We start from the raw sequence: 27,250 nt of genomic DNA on the forward strand, positions 1-27,250 counted from the left end.
CACATCCCCAGTAGGAGGTGTGCAGGAGGCAGCTGATCGATGTTTCTCTCTCATCAATGTTTCTAACTCTCTATCCCTCCCCCTTCCTCTCTATTAAAAAAAAATCCATAATATACATTAAAAAAAGAAAAGTGTAGAAACAGCTGATCGGGGTGCCCTCACACCAGAGTGTGGGGAGGGGCGTGGGTGCCAGGACCTGGGCCTGAAAGAGGGGCAGAGCCACTGCAGCGCAGGGAAAGTGGGAGAAGTGACCCCCCCCCTCCATCTCCCAGTCCCACCCCCACCTCCTGGGAAACTGACCCAGGAGCTCTCAAGGTCACCCGTGCTCAGCCAGGGGAGGAGGAGTCTGTGGGAGGCAGTCATGGGGAGCCCTGCCCGCTCCCACCCGGCCCGCCCTCCCTCCCAGGCCTGTGCGCATCGGCTGGGGTAGCGGAGGTCCCACACCTTGGGGGCAGAGTTTCTGGGCCCCAGGATGACACCTCCAACCCCAGAGCCCCAGCCAGGGGTGGTGGGAAACCCTGTACCACTGACCGTAGTCCCCGTGAATGAGCAGGGAACTTAGAGGGGCCTCCTTTCCCCAGACAAACCCGTGAGGAAGCAAGCACTGGGTCCCGGCCCCACACAAGCCCCTCCCCTGAGCAGGATGCTTCTCCCTCCATCCTGCTGGGACTCCTTTGTGAAGCTCCTTCCATGCCTCCTGGTCTCCAGGACGACCGGGTGGGAGGTGAGGAAAGGCCAAAGGAGGGCCCTTCTGGGAAGCAGGAAGCTGCGGAGCCCCCAGCAACCAGGCCCATCCCGCTGCGTGCCAGGGGGCTGGCTGCCCCTTCCTTCTGCCCTGCTCAGGTGGAAGGCGCCTGGTGCCCGCAGGGCCCCCTGAGCCCTGTTCGGGACTGCCCTTCCACCGCCCCCTCCGTGAGCCGGGCCGGGCCGGGCACTCACCAGTCTCTGCATGTTGGCCGCAGGGGGGTGCACCCGGCTGCGCAGGCGGTTGTGCAGGGAGAGGAGCAGGAAACCCTCCTTCCTGCTCAGGGCTGGGATGGGAGACAAGGTCAGGGCCACCGGAGCCGCGGGCCCGTGCCCTGGCTGACGGGGTGGGGTCACCATGTCAAGAGGAGAATGCAATCCTGCCCTTAGGAAACAAGACCTGAGGCGGGACGGGAGGACCCGGAGCAGAGAGATGGGGGACTAAGAGGTGGAGAAGAGTCGGGGTGAGAGGGACAGGTGTAAAGGAGCTTGGCTGAGAGCTGGGCGTGGCGAGATAGAGGCCATAGGGGCTGGGGGTTGGGTGTGGGGAGGACACCGGCCCTGGGCTCCCAGAAGCCCCCTGCCTCGGGCTCCTCTTGGCCACTGGGGTTCTCCTAGGGCCCCAACTGCAAACTCTAGACTGCATTCCTCCTTGACCCCCAAGCCTGGGCCCGCTCCCCTTTATCCTTCCTCCTCCCCCATTCATCTCGGCTCTTGGCCCCTGGACTGGCCGAGGGCTGCTCTTTAGACCACATCCGCATGCCCAAGGCTCAGGCCTCGTGCTAGCTTCTAGAAGCCCCTTAGAGCCCCTGAGCCACACCATAGCTCCTCCATCTGGCCTCGCCCCGGGCCCCTTACCTCCGGGCATTGGCGCCTGCTCCTCCCGCAGCTGGAGCGGCCGCACCTCTGCCCAGGCCACGCAAAGGAGAGCCAGGAGCATGGGCAGGAGGCCAGGCCCGCGGCCCCCCAGCCCGGAGGCGGGCTCCAGCCACAGCATGGGTCTGCAGGGCGATCTGGGAGCAGCCTGGCTCCGCCGACCAGCGTCCGGCTCTCGCTTCCCAGGCTGGACTGAGCTATTCACAATCTCGAGGAGTCAGGCTGGGCTGGCAGACAAAAGGAGGAGGCTGGTGAGTGATCATTGTGTCCAAACAAGCCTCCCATCCAGGCTGGCATGAAAGGGATAGACAGCTGCAATCCCAGCCGCCCCCCCCAACCGCCGACCTACCAGCCAGGCGGTGTGCACTGACCCCGTGGCCCCTGCTAATCATTGCAGGGTTCTCAGAGCCTCGGGCGCCCTTGCGGGCCTTGCTGATTGGCCCACGGACATTCCAGGGCTGCGGATTAACAAGTGATGGCGGTGCCCTGGCCGGGACAGTGTCCTTCCTCAGAGGCTTCCCACTCCCAGCCCCAAGCCCAGGCGGGAGGCCGGGGCCTCAGCCGTGTGCCCTGCGTGCGGGCAGGAACTGGGCAAGACCCCAGGGGAGTTCTTTCCTTTCTTGGGAAGCTAGTCCCAGCCCCCAGCCATGAATTAAACATGGGCAGGTGGTAACTGTACACCAGACAGGTGCCGTCGGTGGGTGGGCACTGGGGCCGTAGGCTCAAGGGAAGTGGGCTGGGAGGAAAGGGTGCTGTAGGAGCGTCTGTCTGGGCAGTGTGGGGGCTGGCTCCCCTCACACCTCCCCTCTCCCCCCACGGTCTCCCATGTGACTACTGGCCAGGAGCAGGCAAGGCAAGAGGCAGGACAGCACGTGACAGCCTTGGCTGGCCTGAGTCCTGCAGGGAACACGTTGGCCCCTAGACAAACAGCCGGTGTAGTTAGGGGGCAGCAACTTGCCATGATGCTTGGGGTCTGGCCACGGCTACACAATCCGAAGAGAATATATTGATCTGCACCATGGCTCACGTTTCTTAGAAAACAAAAGGCTGTCTTGCAGGCCACAGGCAAATTGTCCACGTTCCCCACAGCGCGGATCAGAGGGTATTCAGCCGCCCAAAGGACAGCCTTGCAAGACAACTACCTCTTCCTTCTGCAGTTTGTGCGACCCCTGACCCCCGGCCTGACACTCTCTGAGCCCGGTGTCAACTCCCTGGGAGCTTTGCTGAGATGCAAGCAGGCTTGTAAATAATAATGGTTTAATCCAAAAAAAAAAAAAAAAAAACAAAGTTAAAAAATAGGTGGCAAGTGGGGAGTGTGGCAGGAGAGCTCATTTTCCAGGTCCGTAGAGAATATCTGAACACTGAATACTTGAATGCTGGCATTCAGACCCAGGCCAGGTCAGCTCCAAAGTCATTCTCTTGACCAACCTCAACGAGCCCTTCCATCTTGGACTCTGAGGGCCTTGAGTCCAAGGATGCCCCAGATCCAAGTGTCTGAGGGGCCCCGACTCCATAGAGCCCCGCTTGGGAAGGACAGTGGGAGGAGCCTGGCCCATCCCTCCTCCAAGGCTTCACCAAAGGAGCATCTTCTCAGTCCTTGGCGTGCACAGGAGTGCCACGCGGGGTTATCTCCTCTCAGGGGAGATTTGATTAACCCTGACATCCTGCACTCTGTAGGAGGGGCCCTCTGGACGCAGAAAACCTGTGAATTCATATGCCACAGCGCCACCTACTGGTCAGGTAATATGGCCAACGGCAGTAAACTAATATCACTACGGTGTTTCCCAAACTTTTGACGTATGTGTACCCCTTCTATAATTTTCGTAACGCTAAGTAACCCTCGAACTCATGAGAACGTAGAATTAGGCACAGCTAAGCACGGTGCAGTGCATATCCCCACCAAACTCTTCCCGTACCCCTGGGGGTACGCGTACCACACTTTGGGAAACACTGCACTACAGGATTAGCCCCGTTTCACAGATGGGCAAAAAGGACCCCAGCCTTCCCTTCGGTCAGTGTGGGTCAGCGGAGGTGCTTTGGTGGGACCACTCTGGCTAGAACAGGAGACCCCCCTGGTCCCTACACACACTCACTTGCTCCAGGTTGTCTGGGTCTCACCAGTAGGAACGCAGACAGGTGACCGGTCACCTTAGAGCCTAGCTCCTCAGAGCCCCTGTGTTGGGAGCCACCAGAGTTGAGACAAGCAACTCCGTCTTAAGAAAATACAACTCCATCTTAGAATTAAGTTCCTTCTAGCAGAAGTTATGCGGTGCCCTGCGGGTTTGGCCAGAAGCTAAAGATTAACCTGCCCCTTAACACGTCTTGCTCCGGAGGATCTCTGCAACTCCCCTTCCTGATCCTCCCCCATAGCTAGCCCTGCCTTGGAATGTTCCCATGGCAACTCAGCCAGAGTCAGCCGCTGGTTGAATCAGAGCCGCGCCAGTAACCGTAAAGATAAGACACCACTCTAGCAACTAAAAGTTAGGACACAGCCCTAGCAGCTAGAAGTTAGAGTGCCGCCCTGGCAGTTACCCAACCCTGTGTTGCCAGATACCTTACCACCTTGTCACTCAGTACCTAAACCAATTATACACTGTCAAAGACCCCGCTGCGTAGGCAACCCTGCCCCCCCTTTGTTCCTGCTGTATATATACTGCTGTTCCAAAAATAAAGTTTGAGGCTTGATCAGAATTCTGTCTTGCCTCCATTTCTCCGTGCCCCTGTCCCTTCTTTTCATCCTCCACAGGTCCTCCCTCTCCCCACGTTGTCGTGCCCCGCGGGTCGGGGCACCCCCGTCCACATGTGCTTTCACTCCCTCAGCCTGCAAGGGTCAGACGGACATCAAAAGCAACAACCTCTGCTTTTTTCCTTTTGTATTTTGATAAAACACCGAAGAAACTAGAGCTGATAAAATTTACCTTGGAGAAAACCTCAGAACTGGTTTATCTGGTGTCGTGGAACCTCTTACTGCTTTTAATACACGATTAGTAGTAAAAAAAAAATTAAAAAAAAATAATAATAATAATAAAAATAGTCAACCTCTGACAGCCAGCCAAGCTCCTTACATTGATTGCTCTTTTCCATATCTCTGTTTCTAGTCATTGGGTCAACTCGGCCTTACATGCCCTCCTGGCCACTTGTTCTAGCAGGGGTCCTCAAACTTTTTAAAGTGGGGGCCAGATCACGGTCCCTCAAAGAGCTGGAGGGCCGGACTATATTAACTACTAATTCCTACTGTAACACCTTGGCTGCGCTCACTGCCCAAAAAACCTGGCGGGCAGGATCAGACTCCCCTGGGGGCTGCATGTGGCCTGCGGGCCGTAGTTTGAAGACCCCTGTTACAGGAAACGGTAGAGGTCACTGGCTTCAGACATATAACCTTGGCTCCAGTCCCAGACCTTCCCACTAGCTGTGTGATCTTGAAAAAGTCGTGTTACAGCCCTACCCAGTTTTGCTCAGTGGATAGAGCGTTGGCCTGGGGACTGAAGGGTCCGGGGTTTGATTCCGGTCAAGGGCACATGCCTGGGTTGCAGGCTCGATCCTCAGTAGGGGGCTTGCTGGAGGCAGCTGATCAATGATTCTCTCTCATTATTGATGTTTCTATCTCTCTACCTCTCTCTTCCTCTCTGAAATCAATAAACATATTTGAAAAGAAAAAGTCATGGTGCATCTGAGTCTACTAGTACATCATCTACTAAAAACTTACCTCTTAAGATTGCCATAAAGGTGAAATGTATAAGATAAACCCTTGTCCCGTGTAAAGCACACTCTTAAAGAACCAGCTTAAGGCCCTTGCTGGCAGGGCTCAGTGGATAGTGTTTTCCCACGCACCGAAGGGTCACAGGTTCGATTCCCAGTCAAGGGCATGTTCAAGGGCATGTACCTGTGATGCACGTTTGATCTGGGTTTGGGGGCATGCAGGACGCAACCAATCGATGTGGCTCTCTCACATCAATGTTTGTTTGTTTTTTTCTCTCTCTCCACTTCCTCCCTCATTTCTACTCTTTCTGAAAAAGCAATGGAAAAAAAAAATCCTTGGATGAGGATTAAAAAAAAAAAGAAGCAGCAGTTTAAGTTCTCCCTCATCCACATAGCTTTAAATAACTATCATTTCTTCTTCTAATTAGTTGGCACCCAGGCAACTTCTCTAGATACTAGAGAACTTCCTGGAAAGTTCTTTAGAAGTACTTACCTGCCCTTCAGCCTTATTATTATTAATTATTATTTATTATCTTCGGCCTTATTACATCACTTCATTTGGAGGGTCTTGGTTTAAATTTCCCCCAAGGGATTCTAATGCATTAGAATCTCTAGTGCCTCACGTAACACCTACTTGAACAGTTCACTATTTCATGTGTGAAAAGACCCAGATGTGAGTCCTTGAGAATGTACTTCTAAGCCTCATCTTCCTCGTGGTGAGTCAGGGCTGCTCTCATCTCTAGGACACAGATTCAGGGGACATTCCAATGAGGGAATGCAGTCAGGGCAGTTGGCCCCGGGCCAGGCACAGGAGCGAGCTGCTGTCTTCCTCTGTCTTACTCAGACGACAGGAAGTAGTTCCATAGCACCCAGCACAGTGCGAGTCCCTTGCAGGTGTCTTACTGCATAAACACACCAGGATCTGTGGATGCAAGTGGATGTGGTGAGAGCACTGGCTGCTTCTCATAGATAACGTTCTGAAAACTCCCCACGGCTGTGACCAAGAACACACACACACACACACACACACACACACATACACTCCTTGTTTCCACATAAACATGGGCTCATATGAGTGATGCATCAAGTGCCAGGTTTCTAGCATGAAGTCAGTTGTGAGGCAGGATGTTGAACCCAGGGACAGGCAGTAACCTCAGGAGGAATGGAGGCTTTCTCTCTCCTGCCAGGCCAGCACCGCAGGGAGGGGACAGAACGCCTGTATCTACGGCACCTCGGTTTCCACATTCTGTTTTGCATTTGGTAACACAGGAAGCAACAGTGTGTGTTTTTGTTTGTTTGTTTGTTTTTAAAAAAATATATTTTATTGATTTTTTTTTTCAGAGAGGAAGAAGGGAGAGAGGTAGAGAGCTAGAAACGTCGATGAGAGAGAAACATCGACCAGTCGCCTCTTTCGGATGTGCCCACAACCAATGTACATGCCCTTGACCGGAATCGAACCCGGAACCTTTCAGTCCGCAGACTGACGCTCTACCACTGAGCCAAACTGGCTTCGGCAGGAAGCAACAATTTTATGTGATGGCAAACACAGTTGAAGAATATTTCACAGACATGGTAACGGTCACCCTGTGGGCCTGTGACCAGGGCCCTTGAGAGAAGATCCCATTTACCTAAGTTCCTCAAATGGCTTCAGGACCACACAGGACCACATGCTAACGCTGCACAACAAAGGGACAGAGAGGGCTGGACAGAACGGCACGTTTACAGATGCGGACAATGAGCTGTGGCACTTTACAGTCATTACAGAGGCGCTTTGACACATGGAGAGAGTGGACCGGAAAGGAGGTGTGAGCTGTGCTGCTGGAGAACCCTCACCGAGACGGGCTGGGCAGCCTCTCCCACACCCGCCCATTCTGGGGAAGAAGGGGTGAGCGGGCAATGGGACCTCAGCCTGGAATGGCGTTACCTTTGCCTCCCTCCTCCTCCCCCCGCCGGGGGACACTCTGGGGTGTAAGGCACGAGAACTGGCGGGAGGAAAGATGTGCTCCAAGCCCCAGTTCTTGGTGTGCAAGGGGATTCCTGGCTGAGAGCTTGCGAAACAGGTGCTAAAGATATCCTTCCCGTCTCTCGTAATTTCTGTCCTTGAGAGACAGAAAAACAAGAAGGACTGCAAAGGATAAAAATAGCTGCGCCTAAATACCACGGGAAAAATGGCCCACGAGAAATGCGTAATTCTGCAAGGGATGCTCTGCTCTGGGAAGTCTAGGCTCTCACAAGGAATAACCCTGACATTCTGTGGAAAAAGGAGAGCTAAAAACGTAAACACACTCAACGCTCTTAAAATACTGCACTGGTGCTTATGAGAGTCTGCCAAAGTACAAGTCAACATTGGCAATGGAAGATGTTTTAGGATGTAGCCTTTTTTTTTGGACTTAGCATTTCAAAGCAGAGGCCAAAAATGGGGATGGGTGAGAAAGAAGGCACATTGACTATCAACACATTAAATATCACTTTGGTCCTCATTTCCTACAGACAACTAGGTTTCTCCCAAATTCATATGTCTGGAAATGGCATGAGCCAGATGGCTCATAAAAAAAACAACAACATCAACGACAACACAAAACCCATAAAAACTTGTGAAGCTTTTCTCTTGAAAGAGCCACTTCTGGGCACCAGGAATGGCTCCCCCAAGAATATACCTCAGCCGGGTCCGGTTTGGCTCAATGGATAGAGCGTCGGCTTGGGGACTGAAGGGTCCCGGGCTCGATTCCGGTCAAGGGCATGTACCTTGGTTGCGGGCATATCCCCAGTAGGGGGTGTGCAAAAGGCAGCTGATCGATGACTCTCTCTCATCGATGTTTCTAATTCTCTATCTCTCTCCCTTCCTCTCTGTACAAAATCAATAAAATATATTAAAAAAAAAAAAAAAAGAATATACTTCAGATCCATTAGTCTGTCCCCTCTTCTTTTCTGGGCAGAGTTTTGGGCTAAATGACTCCAAGCATTAAGCCTTTAGCTAAAATATTAAGGTATTTCTCTAGGACAGAAGCCCAGAATGGCCTGAACTTTTCATGAAGCAGAATTAGCAAGAGGCAGAGTTTCTGTTCTCAGGCAGCGAGATGTCATGTGGGCTGTCTTGTGTGAGTTAACTGGCAAGTGTGTGGGGTATGAAGTATGCAGGTTGCCCTAACAGTGGATAGAGCATTGGCCTGCGGACCAAAGGGTCCCGGGTTTGATTCTGGTCAAAGGCACGTATCTTGGTTGCAGGCTCCTCCCGGGCCCTAGAGTGCATGCAGGAGGCAACCAATCATTGTGTTTCTTTCACATCGATGTTTCTGTCTGTCTTTCCCTCTTCCACTCTCCCTAAAAAAGATCAATGGAAACCCTAGCCCAGTTGTTAGCAAACTGTGGCTCGCAAGCCACATGCAGCTCACGAGCCACGGTTTGCCGCTCTGTTGACTAATGAGTTTGCCCGCCACTGCCCTGGCCTGGCCGGTTTGGCTCAGTGGATAGAACATTGACCTGCTGACTGAAGGGTCCCTGGTTTGATTTTGGTCAAGGGCACATGCCTGGGGCTCGATCCCCAGTGGGGGGGGGGTGCAAGAGGCAGCTGGTGAATGATTCTCTCATCATTAGTGTTTTCTCTCTCTCTCCCTTTCCCTTTCTCTCTGAAATCAATACAAATATATATTTAAAAAAAAATTAGGAAAGATCCAGTGCATGAATTTCGCGCACCAGGCCTCTAGTATAATAATAAAATCATAATATGCTAATTAGACTGGACATTTTTCTGGATGACTTTGGGACGAAGTCACAATAGCGGGGGTCGAGGCGGCTGTCTCAGCAGCAGGGGCTGAGCCCCTTGCACAAATTTTGTGCATTGGGCATCATATATATCTACATATACATACACGTACACATACATACATATACATATACATATACATATACATATACATATACATATACATATACATATATATATATATATGCTTTTGTGGTGAGATAGGCTTGAATCCAAGAAATGGAACAGGAGAGAGTGTAGCCCAACACTCAGGGGTGGTTATACCATTAGATTGCTTTCCATGCAAAGGAAGTTTTACTGAACAATGTGCCAAACACTGTTCTAAGTGCTGCGGATACAGTCATGCATTAGATTAAGGTTTTGTGTGAGGGCAGGGCTCACAACTAGTTGGTAAGGCAGTCAACAAACACTTTCCATAGGGTTGAATTTTTAAAAATATATTTTATTAAAAATATATATTTTATTGATATTTTACAGAGAGGAAGGGAGAGAGATAGAGAGCTAGAAACGTCGATGAGAGAGAAACATCGATCAGCTGCCTCTTGCACACCCCCTACTGGGGATGTGCCCTCAACCAAGGTACATGCCCTTGACCGGAATCAAACGCGGGACCTTTCAGTCCGCAGACCGACGCTCTACCACTGAGCCAAACCGGTTTCTGCCGTGGTGGTGAATTTTATAAAGGAAAGAAAACAGGGCAATGTGATAGTAAAGAGGGGAAGGGGGTGTTCTAAGGTGATGGAGTGAATGATTCCTCTTTCCCAGGCTAGAAAATGCAGAGTAAGATCCTGCCTCCCAGGTGGAGCAGGGCAGCAGGCTGGATTTGTTTGATTGATTGACTTAAAAATATTTTTTTATTTATTTCAGGGAGGGAGAGGAAGAGATAGAAACATCAGAGATAATTTATTGGCTTCCTCCTGCACACACTCCCTATGGGGATCAAGCTCGCAATCCGGACATGTGCCTTGGACCGGAATCAAACCTGGGCCCCTTCAGTCACAGGCAGCAGACCCGATTTCTAATCTGCTGTGTTCGAGTTTTGCCCACGAAGAACCGAATGATTCCAAGAAACAAAGTGACTGTCCGTCCATGAAGCCGCCTTTGCGTCCTGAACTAGAGTGGCTTTCGGCTGCAGTCCCTCCCTGGGCCAGACCGGTGAGCACCCTCGAGGGAAGAGAGAACCCGCCTCCCCACACCCCAGCGGGGCTGCCGCCATCTCGGACGTCCCGGTCGCACTTGCAGAAATTAACAGCGTCCGAGGTTGCGGTTCCAGAGCGGCCTTGAGAGGAGACGCCTCCAAATGGCCTTCAGCTTGGCTGAGGCCGGGGCGGGGCACTGCGAGGCCCAAAGAGCCCCACGTGCGGGGCGGGGGCCGCGCGGTGACGTCACGGCGCGCGTGCGCGTGGGGGGTCACGCACGTCGTCCCCTTGCTCGGGGCCGTAAAGCGCGGAAGGTCGCGGCCCGCTTCCTAGGAACCTTCACGCCCTCCGCCCCACCCCCTCCCGTTCCCGGCCCCCCACTCCCTTCCCGGCCCTGGGACCCCAGGACCCCAGGACCCGGTGACTGTGGAGGCTGCTGCCGGCCTCCCGCCGGGGGCTGCTGAGAGCGGAGCCCGTGGGGCCCGTGAGGTGAGGAGACGGCGGCGGGCGCTCTGACGTCCCCGTCCGCGCCGCCTTAGCGCCCCGGGACCCCGGCGCCCCCCTTTCCGCTTCGGTGTGTCTCCGGGGTGCTCCCCGCGGCCCCTCGTTTCCCGTCGGTTCTGCGCGGTTCTCCCGGGAAGGCGCGTCCTGGCGCCAGGGCTCCGCGGGCCCGGGGAGAGCGGTCCGCCGGGTCCCGCTCGGTCTCGGCGGCGGCGCTCGGGGCGGCGGAGGTCGTCCCGGCCTCGGAGACCCGCCGGCGGCCGCCGCGCTCCCGCTCCCGCTCCCGGGCGTTCGGGGTGACCTCGCCGCTGGCTCCCGCCTCGGGCTCGCCCAGCCCCGCGGCGCAGACGAGGCGCGTCCGGCCGCTCGCCCCTCCGCAGGCGGCGGCGTTTTCCCGCGGAGAGTGCGGTCCCCGGGCTCTGCTCGCCGGTGGGACTGCGGGGCCCGCGGCGCGGTCCGCTGGGGGCGCCCGGGCCGGGCCGGTCTCCGCTGGTCCCCGCGGGTCTGTGTGGATGGCGCGCAGATTTGGTTCAGGAATCTCGAAGCCCATTTGGCCCGGGCCTGGAGCCTGACGCTGGAGGATGCAGGTGGGGCTGGGAGGTGGGGTGCATCTTTCCGGTGCAAGGGATTTACAATAATTTCTTAAACTTGCCTGATCACCTGGCACAGTTGTTTGAAAAACACAGCGCCCTGACCAGTAGGACCAGACCCTCCAGAGAGGCAGCCGGGGAGGGAGTTAGTGTGTGAGAGTGTGTGAGTGTGTGTATGTGAGAGTGTGAGTGTGTGTGTGTGTGTGTGTGAGTGTGTGTGAATGTGTGTGTGTTTGTGCGTGTGCGTGTGTGAATGTGTGTGTGTGTGTGTGAGAGAGTGTGTGAGTGTGAGTGTGTGTGTGTGTGTGTGTGTGAATGTGAGTGTGTGTGTGTATGTGAGTGTGAGTGTGTGTGTGAATGTGAGTGTGTTTGTGTGTGTGTGAAGTGTCCCAGGCCGCTCTTATGCGGAGGCAGGAGTGGGAAATGCTCTCTGTATCTGTGGTCCGGTCTTCCTTGTGGCCCGCAGCCCATGAGTACACTAGGCTGCATCCCACAGAGGAACAGCTCGGGGAGTTAGAGCTATCTATCCTCTTGCTCTTAGTGAGAGCAGATCTGAACCGGCCCACTATTGTAGTTGTTTAGCAGAAATTAGTCCTCTCAGCAGAGAATGTTGTACAGTTTGTTTGTAATACAATATATTTTGCCTTTGACATCTTTAGTGTCTTCCTTACTGGCTTTCCTTGTTTGTTGCTATCAATCCTTGCTCTGCTTTTGCTACCAAACCTATTAGAACAGACTCTAGTTCCTTCTTTTCCTGTTGTTTGCATCTGTTTTGAATCTGCCTTCTTCCTCCCTCCCCCTCTCATTTTACTGACTCTGTTGAAGGCCATGATAAACTCATTTGTTATTATGTTTCTTCTGTCATCTTTGCAATTCTCTTTTCTCTGTTGGGGATGTGCCATGTGGTTCTGTCCTCTTAGTTACCCTTTCTTTACCCATCTGGTTTCATTTTATTTTTAAAAAAATTTATATGGTCTTATTGATTTCAGAGAAAGCAAGTGAGAGGGATAGAAACATCAATAATGAGAGAGAATCATTGATAGGATGCCTCCTGCACGCCCCCTACGGGGATTGAACCCGTAAACTGGGCAGGTTCCTAGACAGGGAATTGAACCTAGACCTCTCGGTTTATGGGACTAGTCAGGGCTCGTAGGGTGGGGACCAATTGCTATGCCTCTTACGTTGATGTTTCTCTCTCTCCCAGTCTCCCTCTCCACCTCTCTATACGATTTCATGCTAACTACAAGTAATAACAGTTTTACTTCTTTCTTTCCAATTTGGATGCCTTTTTTCCCTCCCTTATTTGTTTGCTCTGGCTAGGACTTCAGTACTATCCTTTCTAATAAAAAGGGAACATGCTAATTGACCCTCACACTGTTGCAAAGATGGCCATGCCCACAGCCAATAAGGAGGGAATATGCTAATTGCTGCCATGCCCTCAAAGATGGCAGTGCCCACAGCCACAAGATGGTGGTGCCCAGTCCCCTCAGCCCCACCCGGGCAACAGGTGTGCTGCTCTGTGCACCTGCTTCCAGAGTCCCCCAGTCCCCTCAGCCCCCTAGTCACCCAGGGTTGGCCTGAGGCACAGGCAAGCCTCAGATGGCGACTGCCCAGCTACCCAGGGCCAGCCGGAGGTGCAGGCACGCCTCTGATGGCAGCTTCCCAACTGCCTAGGGCCACCTGAGGCTCAGCTAACCAGGGCCGGCAGTGGCAGCAGCCTGATCTCTGTCTGTGTCGCCTTTTTGCTTCTGAGGGTTCCCGTATTGTGAGAGGGGGTAGGTGGCCTGAGGGACCCCCCTCCAGTGCATGAAGTTTCATGCACCCGGCCTCTAGTGTTGAATAAAAATGGTCAAAGTGGACCATCTTGTCTTATTCCTGAACTTAAAGCTTTCAGCTTTTCACTCGAGTATGACGTTAGATGTGGGTTTGTCATATATGGTCTTTATTATGTTAAGGTATGGTTCCCTCTATTCCACTTTGCTGAGATTTTTAAAATATTAATAGATAATGGATTATGTCAAATGTGTTTTCTGAATCTGTTGATGTGATCATATTATTTTTATCCTTCATTTTGCTTATGTGGTGTGTCATGTTACTTGGTTTTCAGATATTGAACCAAGCTTGCATCCTGGGAATAAATCCCACCTGGTCATGGTGTATAATCTTTATATAATGTACTAGAGGCCGGGTGCATGAAATTCGCACACAGGGGGAGGTGGTTCCCTCAGCCCAACATGCAATCCATGGGATCCCTCTCCAATCCTGGATCCTTCGGGGGATGTCCAACTGCCAGTTTTGGCCCTATCCCTGGGACCACTGGCTCCTAACTGCTTACCTGCCTGCCTGATCACCCCTAACTGGTCCCCTCTCACTTCCCCCCGCCCATCAGCCTGATCACCTCTAACTGCTTCTCCTCTGCCTGCCAGCCTGATTGCCCCTTAGTTCTCCCTCTGCTGGCCTGGTTGCTCCCAACTGCACCCTCCCCCCTTGCTGGCCTGGTCACCCCTCACTGCCCCCCTCTGCCAGCCTGGTTGCCCCTCACTGTCTCCCTTGCTGACCTGGTTACCCCATGAAGCCTGCTGGTCAGTCATTTGGTCGTCCCTCGCTAACCCCCCGTCTACCTGGTTACCCCATGCAGCCTGTTCGGTTGTTACTGTGAGGGTGTTGTGACCAATTTGCATATTACCCTTTTATTAGTATAGATTGTTGGATTTGGTTTGCTAATATTTTGTTGAGGAAATTTGTCTCAAGGTATCTTTTGATTTCTTCCTTGATTGTTTTTTTTATTTTTTAAATAAATCTTTATTGTTCATATTATTACAAATGTTCCTCATTTTCCCCCCTCCATTGCTCCCCTCCACCAGGTTCCCACCCCACCCTCTGCCCTTTCCCCACTCCTCATTGTCCTCATCCATAGGTGCACAGTTTTTGTTCAGGCTCTTCCCGCACCCCCCTACTCCCCTTTTTCCCAAGAATAGTCAGTCCACTCCCCTTCCATACCTCTGATTCTATTATATTCACCAGTTAATATTGTTCATCAGGTTTTTTAATTCCCTTGGCTTTTAGTTTCACTTGTTGATAGTTACGTATTTGTTGATCATAATTTTTATCTATATCTTCTTCCTCTTCCTAAAGAACCCTTTTCAGCAATTCATATAATTCTTGTTTGGCGGTGATGAACTCCTTTAGCTTAAATTTATTTGTGAAGCTCTTTATCTGGCTTTTGATTCTGAGTGATAACTTTGCTGGGTAGAGTATTTTTGGCTGTAGGTTCTCATTATTCATCACCTTGAATATTTCTTGCCATTCCCGTCTGGCCTGCATGGTTTCTGTTGAGAAATCAGCTGACAATCGTATGGATAGGTAACTACCTGCTTTGCTCTTGCTGCTTTTAATATTCTCTCTTTGTCTTTTGCTCTTGGAATTTTAATTATGATGTGTCTTGGTGTGGTCCTCTTTAGATTCCTTTTGTTTGGGGTTCTGTGCACTTCCTGGACTTGTAAGTCTATTTCTTTCCCCAAGTGGGCGAAGTTTTCTGTTACTATTTCTTCCAGTATTCTTTCGGTATCTTGCTCGCTCTCTTCTTCTGGGACCCCCATAATTCTGATGTTGGTTCGTTTGAAATTGTCCCAGAGGTTTCTTACACTATCTTCAACTTTCTGGATACTCTTATCTTCTTGCTTCTGTGGAGGAGTGTCCTCTGGCTCTTTGTGTTCCAAATCTTTGACTTGATTCTTGCGATCTTCCATTCTGTTTTTAGGACTCTGTATAATATTTTTTATTTCAGACAATGTATTCTTTATTTCTAGTTGATCCCTTTTCATATTCTCATAGGTCTTGTTTATTTTATCGGCCTTTTCTAGGAAAGTCTTGAAAAACCTTATAAGCGTGGTTTTGAACTCTATATCCAGTTGCTCTTTTCCTCCATTTCTTTTGTGATCTGTTTCCTTGTCTCGGCATTTTCACAGCTTCCCTGAGTTGGTAGGGTGGCTCTGTGTGCTAAGGTGTCCTATATGGTTCAGTGAGTCAGCCTCCCAGTTACCTGAGGTGGACAGTCTTGGTGTAGCCCTTTGTGGGTTGTGTGTGCAGTCTTGTTGTTAAGCCTTGCTTGTTGTTGGTTTCACTGGGAAGCGTTGATCTCCAAGCCAATTGGCTATGAGGATCAGAAGTGTCTCAGCTTGGAGGGTTTCTGTATTCCTCTTGAATGGGGCGGAGTCTTGGGGTGGGACAGACAAGCTTTATTGAATCCCCGCACAGTTGGTTGCAGGCATGCACACCTCTTTGGTATAGGCGCAGACAAGCTTTAGATTCCTGTCTGTTCCTCCCTAGGAGAGTCCCATTCACTGCGAACGAGAAAGCTAGCCACTGGAAGGGCTTGTGTGCTCCTCTTGGATGGGGCTGAGTCTCGGGTGGTGCAGACAAGCTTTATTCAGCTCCTCCCTATGAGGGTTTGGTTTCTGAGTCGCGCAGTAATGGCCGCTGGCTTCACACACACCTCCGAGAGATTTCTGCCCACTGCCTGACAGTCTGGCCTCTCCCTGTCTGGGGCCGTCTATCAGCACAATAGGGTGGTTCCATTTTCCTCATGAACAAGAAAGCTAGCCATGCATTAGCTGTCCGTCCTCTCCGCACGCAGGGAGTGAGCCAGTAGTGAGCTCAGCCTGCCCTCTCTGCACTCTGTAAGCAAGCTGGCAGCGAAGTCCGGCGGCCACCTTTTTGCACACAGTTCTCCACACCTTCACAGTTCCTGAGGTTCAGAGTGCCTTTTCTCTCCTTCCCAGATGGAAGAGCCTCCTCTCAGCCAGCTGTCCGGCGCTTCAGGGCGATATTTCCCCTGTTTTTCAGTTCTAAATTCAGTTCTAAATTCAAATTTGTTGTGGTAGGCTGCATTCGGGTGTCTACTCTATGCCGCCATCTTGGTTTCTCTCTGTTTTTCTTTTTATTATTCATTTTTTACAGAGAGGAAGGGAGAGAGATACAGAGTTAGAAACATTGATGAGAGAGAAACATTGATCAGCTACCTCCTGCACACTCCTCACTGGAGATGTGTATGCAACCAAGGTACATGCCCTTGACTGGAATCGAACCTGGGACCCTTCAATCCACAGGCTGATGCTCTGTCCACAAAGCCAAACCAGTTAGGGCTCTTCCTTGATCTTGTTAACCCACTCATTGTTTTAGCAGCATGTTATTTAGTCTTCATGTGTTTGTGTTTTTTCCCCCCAATTTTTTTCTTGTCATTGATTTCTAGTTTTATACCATTGTGGTGAGAGAAAATGCTTGATATGATTTCAGTCATCTTAGATTTATGGAGACTTGTGTTGTGGGCTAACATGTGGTTTATCCTAGAAAATGTTTCACATTTTCTGAAACCAGTTTGGCTCAGTGGATAGAGTGTTGGCCTACTGACTGAAGGGTCCCAGGTTCGATTCCGGTCGGGGACATGTACCTTGGTTATGGGCACATCCTCAATGTGGGGTGTGCAGGAGGCAACTGATCGATGTTTCTCTCTCATTGATGTTTCTGACTCTCCCTCTCCCTTCCTCTCTGTGGAAAAAAATAAGATATATTTTTTAAAAAAGAAAAAAATGTTTCACATGCACTTGAAAAGAATGTTTCTTCTGCTGCTTTTGGGTGAATTGTCTTAAAAATACCAATTATGCCTACCTGGTCTAATGTGTCATTTAAGGCTACTGTATCCTTGTTAATTTTCTACCTGGATGACCTATCCATTGATATTAATGGGGTGTTAAACCCTTATTATGACTGTATTATTGTCTTTATATCTTTATATCTGAGAATATTTGTTTTATATATTTAAATACGACCCCCCCCCCCCCACACACACACACACACATACACACTAGTGATCTGGTGTACGGATTCGTGCACATTGGAAAGAAATTAGTTAGAAAAAAACTTTAATATCACTATTTGCCCTTTCTCTATAATAGAAGTGTCAACCAAATTCACAATCAACAATGACAGATGGAAACACATGCATACGCGAGTCAACTTAGCTTTTTATAGAATAAACTTGCTTAATTAGACCTGCTTTGTGATGTAGCTAAACTTTTTCCAGCCCAGTGAAGCACCCCAACTTCTCTTTCAGGTAACTGTCAGCAACACAGCAGTAAATATCAACTTGAAGCAGAGTATTATTATTATTACGCAGGGAGAACAAAGGGTAAAATATTTGACTGCAACAGTGTTTGACTATATTCTGCACAGTTAGAAAACCTGAAGTCATTTTCAAGGTTTACCATTTCTTATTTTTTTTCTAGTTAAATTTATAAACTTTCTAAATCTTTGTTTTCCTGCTTTTAATGAAAAGAAAATAGGGCTGAAACCGGTTTGGCTCAGTGGTAGAGCATCAGTCTGCGGACTGAGAGGTCCCAGGTTCGATTCCAGTCAAGGGCATGTACATTGGTTGCGGGCACATCCCTGGCAGGGGGTGTGCAGGAGGCATTTGGTTGATGTTTCTCTCTCATCGATGTTTCTAGCTCTCTATCTCTCTTCCTTCTTCTCTGTAAAAAATCAATAAAATATATTTAAAAAAAAGAAAAGAAAAGAAAAGTTTACTGAGTCTCCTATCTAGCTACTCTAGGATTTCTATGAGGATCAAATGAGATGAGACACAGGGAAAATGCTTCACAGACATTTGGTGAAAGTGTAAAATGTTTGCACCTGGCTATAAAGCAAGTTGTATTCCTGGGCTGAAGAAACTGCAAGGAGGCTAGTTGTTGCTACTTGACATCATTAACTGGTGCCCACAGCGACCATTTCCTGGCTGGGCTGTGGGCTGCATTTTGAGCCATGGAGTCTCAGCAGCATTGGCTGTGATTTGTGTGCTCTGGGTGTTGCCAGGACTTGTGTCTCACCTGGGGGAAGCCAAGTATTTCTTTGTGGGCACCAGGTCCATGGTGCTGTTTCTCTACAAATGGCCAGTGCAAGTCATGGAAGCTCCTGCATTGAACATCTGCACCCTGATGGTCAGTGCGCATCATAGTGACCAGTTGGATGGTCAGACACTTAGCATATTAGCCTTTGATATATGTAGATATATGTACACACACACATCTACACATTGGATGTGTAGATGTTTATGAGTTATTATTAGGTTGATACCTTATCATTATGGAATGCCCTTCTTTGTCTCTTGTTACATTCCTTGTTTGAAAGTCTATTTTGCCCAGCTGGTGTGACTCAGTGATAGAGCATAGACCCATGAACCAAAAGGTCATAGTTTAATTTCCAATCATGGCACATGCCCAGGATTGCAGGCTTGATCCCCAGTAGATGGTGTGCAGGAGGCAGCATATCAATGATTCTCTCTCATCATAAGTATTGGTACTTCAGCTTTGTTTTTCATTTTCCATTTGGGTGAAATATCTTTTCTATCCCTTTACTTTCAGTTTATGTATGTCTTTCTATCTGAATGAGTCTCTTCATGGCAGCATATATATGTTCACTTCTTGTTTGTTTGTTTGTTTCATTCATCTACCCTATATCTTCTAAATGGAACATTTAGTCCATTGATATATAAAGTAATTACTGATAGGTAAGTAGTTATTGCCATTTTAATTGTTTTTTGTAGTCCTCTATTCCTTTATTATTTTCTTGCTCTCTTATCTTATAGTTGGTGACTTTCTATAGTGTTGTGCTTGTATTCCTTTCTCTTTATTTCTTGTACTAGGGGTCTGTTGTACAAAATTTGTGCATGGGTAGGGTCTCTAGGCCTGGCCGGTGACCAGGACCAATCAGGTTCCCCACCTCCCCACCTTCTCTTTCCCTTGCCACCCACGCACCACCACCACACAGTTTCCTATTTCTCCACCTTCTCCTTCCCTCGCTTCTTCAGCACCGTCTGCCACTGGTTACCTGCCATGTTCCGCACCATCCCCTGGTGGTCACACACATCATAGTGAGCAACCAAACTCCCATTTTCCTGGTTGAACTCCTGAGGGGACATTTTGCATATTAACCTTTCTCTCTCTCTCTCTCCTGAGGGGACATTTTGCATATTAACCTCTCTCTCTCTCTCTCTCTCTCTCTCTCTCTCTCTCTCACACACACACACACACACACACACACACACACACACACACAGACTAGAGACACAGTTCACGAAACTCATGCACTCAGGGTGGGGTCCCTCAGTCTGGCCTGCACCCTCTCTCAGTCTGGAAGTCCTTGGGGGATGCTGGACTGATGTGGAGGCGAGAGAGGCTCCCCCCACCGCCACTGCGCTTGCCAGCCATAAGCTTGGCTTCTGGCTGAGTGGTGCTCCTCCTGTAGGAGCACACCACTGGGGGCAGCACCTGTGTTGAGCGTCTGACCCCTGGTGGACAGTGTGCATCCTAGCGACAGGTTGTTCTACCCTTTGATCGATTTGCATATTAGCCTTTTATTATATAGGATATATCTTGTAGATTTTTGGTTTGTGGTTACCATATGCTTTATTTATCCAAAGTATGTTTATTGTAGTCTATTTTAAGTGGATGGTTGCTTAAGTTTGAACACATTCTAAAATCACTACAATTTTTACTTATCCCCTCCATTTTTAAAAATATATATTTTATTGATTTTTTTACAGAGAGGAAGGGGGAGAGAGAGAGAGCTAGAAACATCGATGAGAAACACATCGATCATCTGCCTCCTGCACACCCCTCTCTGGGGATGTGCTCGCAACCAAGGCACATGCCCTTGACTGGAATCGAACCCAGGACCCCTCAGTCTGCAGGCCGATGCTCCATCCACTGAGCCAAACCGGTTTTGGCCCCTCTCCATTTTTGTCATTACTTTTAACTTCTGGGGTGTGTGTGTGGGTGTGTGTGGGTGTGTGTGTGTCCCTTGATTTGTTGTTAGAAATACTAGAGGCCCAGCATGCACAAAATTGTGTATGAGTAACTTATTTCCGCTCTGCCCATTGTGCCCTGCCCTCCACCAATTGTAGCTCTCTTCCGCTAGCAGCTCGCTGCCCCACCCTCCATGCTCATAGCTCTTCACTGCTAGTAGCTCCCCACCACAAGTAGCTCACATCGTTATAATCTCACAACCACAGGCCTTTTGTGATGTAGTCTAGAGGCCCGGTGCACGAAATTCATGTGCCGTGGGGAGGTTCCCCAGCCTGACCTGTACCCTTTCACAATGTGGGAGCCCTGTGGTTGATCTCCCCAGAGAGATAGGTCCCGCCCACCCATCCAGGGCTCCCATGATGGATTGCCCCAAAGAGGTAGGTAGGCTGGAGTCGGGTCCCACCTTCATGCCGCTCAGAATCGCCGGGATTCCCTGCGTTGCTGCGTGGAGCCGCCAGGACCTGCCTCCACGCAGAGCTGACTCCAAGCCATGCATGCAACATCAAGTCCTCGCCCACCTGTACACACACCCGCTGCACAGGTGGCCTCCTGGTGATGGATTGTTACAGCGTGAGGGCATCATAGTGTGAGAGTGTGATGACCACATAGGCTTCTATATACATACATTCATATATATGTGTATACACCTATACACACACACACACACACATATATATATGTAGGTGTATACACACGCACACCACACACACCCACTAGAGGCCTGGTACATGAAATTCGTGTATGGGTAGGGTTCTTAGGCCTGGCCAGCAATCAGGGCCGATCAGGACCTTCTGGCTGCTGACCAGGGCTTTCCTTCCCTGACTGCCTGCTGCCAGCCAAGGCTTTTCTTCATTCCATGTTGGCCCCTGGTGAGTGCACCTCATAGTGAGTGATTGAACTCCCAGTCTCTGGGTCAAACTCCTGAGTGGACACTTTGCATATTAGCCATATTATTTCCTATTTTACCTTTACATTTTATAGTTGGTTGATGAATTGCTTTTATTAAATGTTTGCCTTTTTCAGTAAGAATTTTTCTTTCCTAGATTTTTTACAGAGAGGAGGAGAGAGGGATAGAGAGCTAGAAACGTCAATGACAGAGAAACATCGACCAGCTGCCTCTTGCACACCCCCTACCGAGGATGTGCCTGCAACCAATGTACATGCCCTTGACCGGAATTGAACCTGGGACCTTTCAGTCCGCAGACCGACGCTCTACCACTGAGCCAAACCGGTTTCGGCAGAAATGTTCTTCTTGAGGACATCAGGACCTCCGTGCTGTCACATCCCAGTGGACACTCCGCCACCCGCTCCACCCTCAGCACTGTCTGTAGTTCGCCACTTCGTGGAACCTGTGCCTGGTTTTCCTTCTACCTTACTAAACGCTCCTCCTTCATCTCTTTAGCCACTTGCATTTGTCTGTACTCTGATTCTGCCACGGCGTCCAGTCCTGTCTCTAGTCTCATCATCTCTGCCCAGTCTGAATGCTGGGGACCTCAGAGTGCTTGTTGCTCGAAACGTTAGGGTTTTCAACATTGTGCATATGCTAATGACTCCCAGCGTCCTTCCCATTTCAGATTGTGTATCCAGCTGCTACTTAGTGTTTCCACGTGGATGCAGATGGTTATATTGTACTTAACTCTAAAAGTTGAATATTCAACTGTGTACACACACACACTCACACATATACCCGTACACACTCACCTTCAGCCTCCAGGCTCACTCCCGGTTCCTTCCTGCTCCTCACACTATAGCAAGTGGCCCAGTTGCTTAACCCAGACACATAGGCAACGTCCTTAATTCTCCCTCTTTGCATGTTAGCATCTTGTTTGTTGGCAAGTAAGTTCTGCCATTTCTACTTCCAAAACAGTCCAGTCATGCCTTGACTCCGCTGCCCCCTCCTTGTCTCAGCCACCGTAACGTCCCCCTGAAATACTGCTGTAGCTTCCCAGCCCAGCCCTGCTCTTCCTCTCATTCTGCAGTGCAGTCTCCACCATGGAGCTAGGTTGGTTTTGGAAAATAGGTCAGATCATTTCATTCTCTCCTTTAGTATTTTCCTGTTTACTTAGAATAAAATACCCACATCCAAGGGCGGTGTGTAGTGACTTTCTGCCTGCCTCTCCAGTTTTCTCTTAGATCCTGGCCCCTTTGCTCCTCACGCTGGGGACAGGCTGGCTTCCTCTCTGTGCTTGGGCTCATCAAGGTTTGTCTCACATCAGGGCCTTTGATAACACTTGTTCCAGCAACCTCTTGGTGCATGGGACCATGTTCAATCCACTGAGCCACAGTTTCCTCACCTTCATACATACTCAGCCTCAGCCTGCCAGGCACATTTCTACTTTGGAAAACCAGGCAGAGGTATCACAGAAGCCAAGAGAGGGCCATGTTCAATCTATTGGAACTCTCAGATAGCTGGTTCCATTTCATCGGTCACATCTTTTCACAATGTCACCTTCTTCCTTCTTTCCTGATCATGGTATTAAAATTAGTTACTCTTTGTGACTTACTTTGTTTATTGTTGCCACTTTCATGTACACACCCTCAAACAGACTCCCTTCCTCTCAGATATATAGGTTACTAAAGGCTGGGACCTCTTTATTATTGCTCGCTGCTGAATCCAAGTTAGCTCAATGTATGGGATTCAGTCCTCACCTACTTGCTAAATGAACAATGGTGGTTTTTATTTCATCCTTTTCTCATGAATCATATGCACTCAGCACAGTGGAATGAAATGTTTGTTTTTTCTGTCTAGGTCAAGTGCTGGGGATCTCCTCCTGACTGAGTGAGCGCACACCTCCCATTGCTGACAGACGTGATGTTTTACCGGTTGCTATCGGTGGTCCAAAGACAAAGAACCAGCCGAGGATGGCAGAACTGGTCCTCAGCCAGGAGCGGTGCATCAGCGGCCGAGGCGCATTCTGTCGCCCTGCCTGCCCAGGCGCAGGTGGTCATCTGTGGCGGGGGGATCATGGGCACATCTGTGGCCTATCACCTGTCCAAGCTGGGGTGGAAGGACATTGTCCTTTTGGAGCAGGGCAGGTGAGGATCCACTGGGCATGAATTCCCTCCTGTCCTCTCCTCCTCCCTTGGGCGATGCTGTCCCACCACTAGCTAATCAGGGTTGCTAGGGCCATGAGAAGACTCACAGGTGGAAACCCTGCACTGGGTTTGGTTTGTTGATGCCTAGAACTCATGTTTCCTGGTTTTGGAGAGCTGGCAGAGTCCAGCAAACCAAGTCTCTGAAGCATGTGTTTATTCACGTTCAGAGCACATCTTGCCATCTGTTCTCCTCCTTATACTAGTAGTCAGGCAGCAACACAAACCCTGGGGCCAAGAGTTCCCCCAGGAGTCAGCCTGAAATTGCCTGCATCCTGCTCTGTTTACTTGTTTGTTTTATATATATATATATATATATATATATATATATATATATATATATATATATATATTTTAATTTACTTCAGAGAGGAAAGGAGAAATAGAAACATCAGAGATGAGAGAATCATTGATTGGCTGCCTCTTGCATACCCCACATTGGGAATTGAGCCCACAACCTGGCCTTCAGCCCTGATTGGGGATTGAACCATGATCTCCTGGTTTATAGGTTGATACTCAACCACTGAGCCACGCAGTCCAGGCTGCTCTATTTGTTTTTGTTTTTCATTTAAGTAACTTATTGTGAAAAAACTTAGGATTTACAGAAAAATTGAGTATACAGAAGGGAGTTCCCATATAACTTACCCCCAACTTTCACTTATTAACATCCTATATTAGTGATATCAACTCATAAACGACCCAACGTTTATATGTCGTTATTAACTACTAGAGGCCTGGTGCACAAAATTCGTGTGGGGGGGTGGAGGTAGGGGGCGTTGTCCTTCAGCCCAGCCTGCACTCTCTCCAATCTGGGACCTCTCGAGGAATGCCCGACAGGCATTCCAGGACTGCTGGCTCCCAACCGCTTGCCTGCCTGCCTGCCTGCCTGATTGCTCCTAACCGCTTCTACCTATCAGCCTGATCACCCCTAACCACTCCCCTGCCAGCCTGATTGACACCTAACTGCTCCCCTGCCAGTCCAGTTGCCCCCAGCTGCCCTCCCCTGCAGGCCTGATCCCCCCAACTGCCTTCCCCTGCTGGCCTGATCACTCACAATTGCCCTCCCGTGCTGGCCATCTTGTGGCAGCCATCTTTGATCACATGGGGTGGTCATCTTGTGTGTTAGAGTAATGGTGAATTTGCATATTACCTCTTTATTATATAGGACTAGAGGCCCACTGCACAAAATTCATGAATGGGGGGTGGGTGAGTGTATGTCCCTCAGCCCAGCCTGCACCCTCTCCAATCTGGGTCCCCTCTCACAATCTAGGGGACTGCTGGCTTTCAACCACCTGCCTGCCTGCCTGATTGCCCCTAACTGCTTCTGCCTGCCAGCCTGATCACCCCCTAACAATTCTCCTGCCAGCCTGATCAATGTCTTAACTGCTCCCCTGTTGGCCTGATTGCCCCTAACTGCCTTCCGCTGCAGGCCTGGTCCCTCCCAAATGCCCCACCCTGCAGGCTTGGTTGCCCCCAACTGCCCTCCCCTGCAGGACTGGTCCTACCCAACTGCCCTCCCCTGCAGGCCTGTGTCCCCCTCCAATTGTTCTCCCCTGCTGGCCTGATTGCCCACAACTGTCCTTCCCTGCCAGCTATTTTGTGGTGTCCATCTTGTGTCCACATGGGGGTGGCCATCTTTGACCACATGGGAGTGGCCATCTCGTGTGTTGGAGTGATGGTCAATTTGCATATTACCTTTTTATTATATAGAATAGTTCATAGTTTTTTTTTTGAATTCTTCATTTTGCCCCTAGTTCTTTATCTGTTTCAGGATTTTGTTGTTCTTTTGCCTTTGACAAATTGGACATTTAAAAAAAGTTTATTATTTCTTAAAAGGCAATACATTGACATAAGTCAGAATAGAAAATTGTAGAAGAGTGTCCAGGGAAAGTCTCTCTCCCAATCCTGACCTCTGGCTTCAAGTTTCTCTCACTGGAGGCAAGTTAAGTTTCTGGTGAATCTGTCCAGATCCCCTCTCTCTATATTCTCTCTCTCTCTCTCTCTCTCTCTCTCTCTCTCTCTCTCTCTTATATATATATATATATATATATATATATATATATATATATATATATATATATATATACATACACACACACACACATACATATACACTATATCTCTTCAATATATACTGAAGAACACAGATCTGGTGTAAATGAGTGTTCATTTATTTGTTCTCTGTTTTATACAAGCGGTAGCATTCCTAGCCATGCTTTTCTCAATAGGATTGCTTCACATTGTGGGATAAAAGCTTTCTCATTCATTTTTATGGCTGTATAGTATCCCACCATGTAGGTGAACTCCAAAATGTGAAATCAGTGTCATGTCAGTGGGCATGTAGGTGTTTCCATCTTTTGATATGACAGACTGTAGTTGGGACTTGAACGGGCTGCATTCACAGGTATGAGTCCACCTAACAGCCTTTGGGATCCATCCTGCAGGCTGGCTGCTGGCTCTACGAGGTTCTGTGCGGGCATCATAAGCACTGCCAGGCACTTGAGCATCGAGCAGAAGATGGCAGACTATTCAAACAGACTGTACCAGCAGTTAGAGCAAGAAACGGGGATCCAAACAGGTAAGCAGGGGGTCTGCCGTTTCCTGGGCATTGTGTGTGGTCCCACAAGAGTTGGCCTGGTGAGTGGTAATTCAGACCCGAGTTGTAGTTTGGGCTCTGCTACTAGTCAGAGTATTACCTTGGGCAAGTCATTTTGCTTTTGAGCTGTCTTTGTTTCCCTATTTTTACTTGGTTTTATTTTAAAAATGCTTTTCTTGATTTCAGAGATGAAGGGAGAGGGAGAGATAGAAACATCAATGATGAGAGAGAATCATCAGTGGGCTGCTTTTTGCATGCTTCCTACTAGTGATTGAGCCCACAACCCGGCTTGTGCCCAGACCAGGAATTGAACCTTGACCTCTTTGTTCATGGGTTAACTGATCAACCACTGAGCAAAGCCGGCCAGGCTTTGTTTCCCTATATTTAAAATGAGATTCAATCATCATTCCAGATCCTTTTCAGATGCTATAATTCTTGTGATAGTAAGGTTTTCCTGGACTATTTCCTATATATTTCACTTGTTGAAGGATAGTAAGTGGAGGAGGAGGAAGAAGAGGAATTTAAGTTAGGTGCTTAGGCCGAAACCGGTTTGGCTCAATGGATAGAGCATCGGCTTGGGGACTGAAAGGTCCCGGGTTCGATTCCGGTCAAGGGCATGTACCTTGGTTGCGGGCATATCCCCAGTAGGGGGTGTGCAAGAGGCAGCTGATCGATGACTCTCTCTCATCGATGTTTCTAACTCTCTATCTCTCTCCCTTCCTCTCTGTACAAAATCAATAAAATATATTAAAAAAAAAAAAAGTTAGGTGCTTGGAAGTTAAGTCAGAGTTTGACCCATTGGAGTATACCAGTCGCTAGTAAAGGCGTTCCTCACTCTACAGCTTTCTCACGTCTCTCCTTACCTGTGTAATTGGTGGGGAGGACACAGGGGTTGTAAGCCAGCTAGCACTGGAGTGAAGGAACTGTCCCAGGAAGAGAAAGACCCATCTACACGCTGGTCCATTCGATCAAAGGCAGAGAGAAAGGCCATCAGTTTGCTGTAAGGGGACGGGTTAGTGGAAGCCCAGCCTGGAGCCTGCTCTGGTGGCTGATGAGACTGTGGTGAGCACACAGGCATCCTGAGTGGTAGCCAGGCCCAGTGATGAAATTCCAGACACTTCATATGTCAGGGTCGCTCTTTTGAAGACATCGCACAGAATGAATCGGAGCTCAATGGAGACTATCCTGACAGAGGGTGGTAGCTTTGACTTTTGCCAGCTGCAGTGGCTCTGCCATGTGCTCAGTAGCAGACTATTCAAACAATAGTCTAAGCACAGTGTGTGGTTTACCTCGCCAGCCCTTTTCAAAATCATGTGACCGCTGACAACATTTTCATTAGGGAAAGGGAGGTTTGAAATTTTGATCACAAGTAAGGGTTTATCACATTTCCA

At 49.4% G+C, this 27,250-nt stretch overlaps 2 protein-coding genes across 7 annotated transcripts in view; one reads left to right on the top strand and one right to left on the bottom strand.

Moving 5' to 3' along the window:
- The window catches only part of LOC311633716 (C-type lectin domain family 18 member C-like), a 35,770-nt gene extending 16,522 nt beyond the window's left edge, over positions 1-19,248 (bottom strand). Inside the window, exons 1-3 of one of the 2 annotated variants that reach the window (XM_084906747.1) lie at positions 19,150-19,248; positions 1,603-1,847; positions 940-1,031 (exon numbers count right to left, since the gene is read on the bottom strand). In XM_084906747.1, coding sequence (XP_084762873.1) covers positions 940-1,031; positions 1,603-1,741 — 231 coding nt within the window. In that variant the 5' untranslated portion in view covers positions 1,742-1,847; positions 19,150-19,248. Of the gene's footprint in view, positions 1-939; positions 1,032-1,602; positions 1,940-19,149 lie in introns of those variants that run through there. The other variant, XM_084906748.1, reaches the window with a different exon arrangement.
- Positions 10,499-27,250, top strand: part of PDPR (pyruvate dehydrogenase phosphatase regulatory subunit) — a 40,295-nt gene continuing 23,543 nt past the window's right edge. For 2 of the 5 annotated variants that reach the window (XM_084906695.1, XM_084906696.1), the window contains exons 1-3: positions 10,500-10,710; positions 22,920-23,206; positions 25,708-25,841. In XM_084906695.1, the coding sequence (XP_084762821.1) occupies positions 22,983-23,206; positions 25,708-25,841 (358 nt within the window). In that variant the 5' untranslated portion in view covers positions 10,500-10,710; positions 22,920-22,982. Of the gene's footprint in view, positions 10,711-22,919; positions 23,207-25,707; positions 25,842-27,250 lie in introns of those variants that run through there. The other 3 variants (XM_084906697.1, XM_084906698.1, XM_084906700.1) reach the window with 3 other exon arrangements.

The sequence above is a fragment of the Pipistrellus hanaki genome (genome assembly GCF_964339955.1).
Source record: "Pipistrellus hanaki genome assembly, chromosome: 15".
NCBI lineage: Eukaryota > Metazoa > Chordata > Mammalia > Chiroptera > Vespertilionidae > Pipistrellus > Pipistrellus hanaki.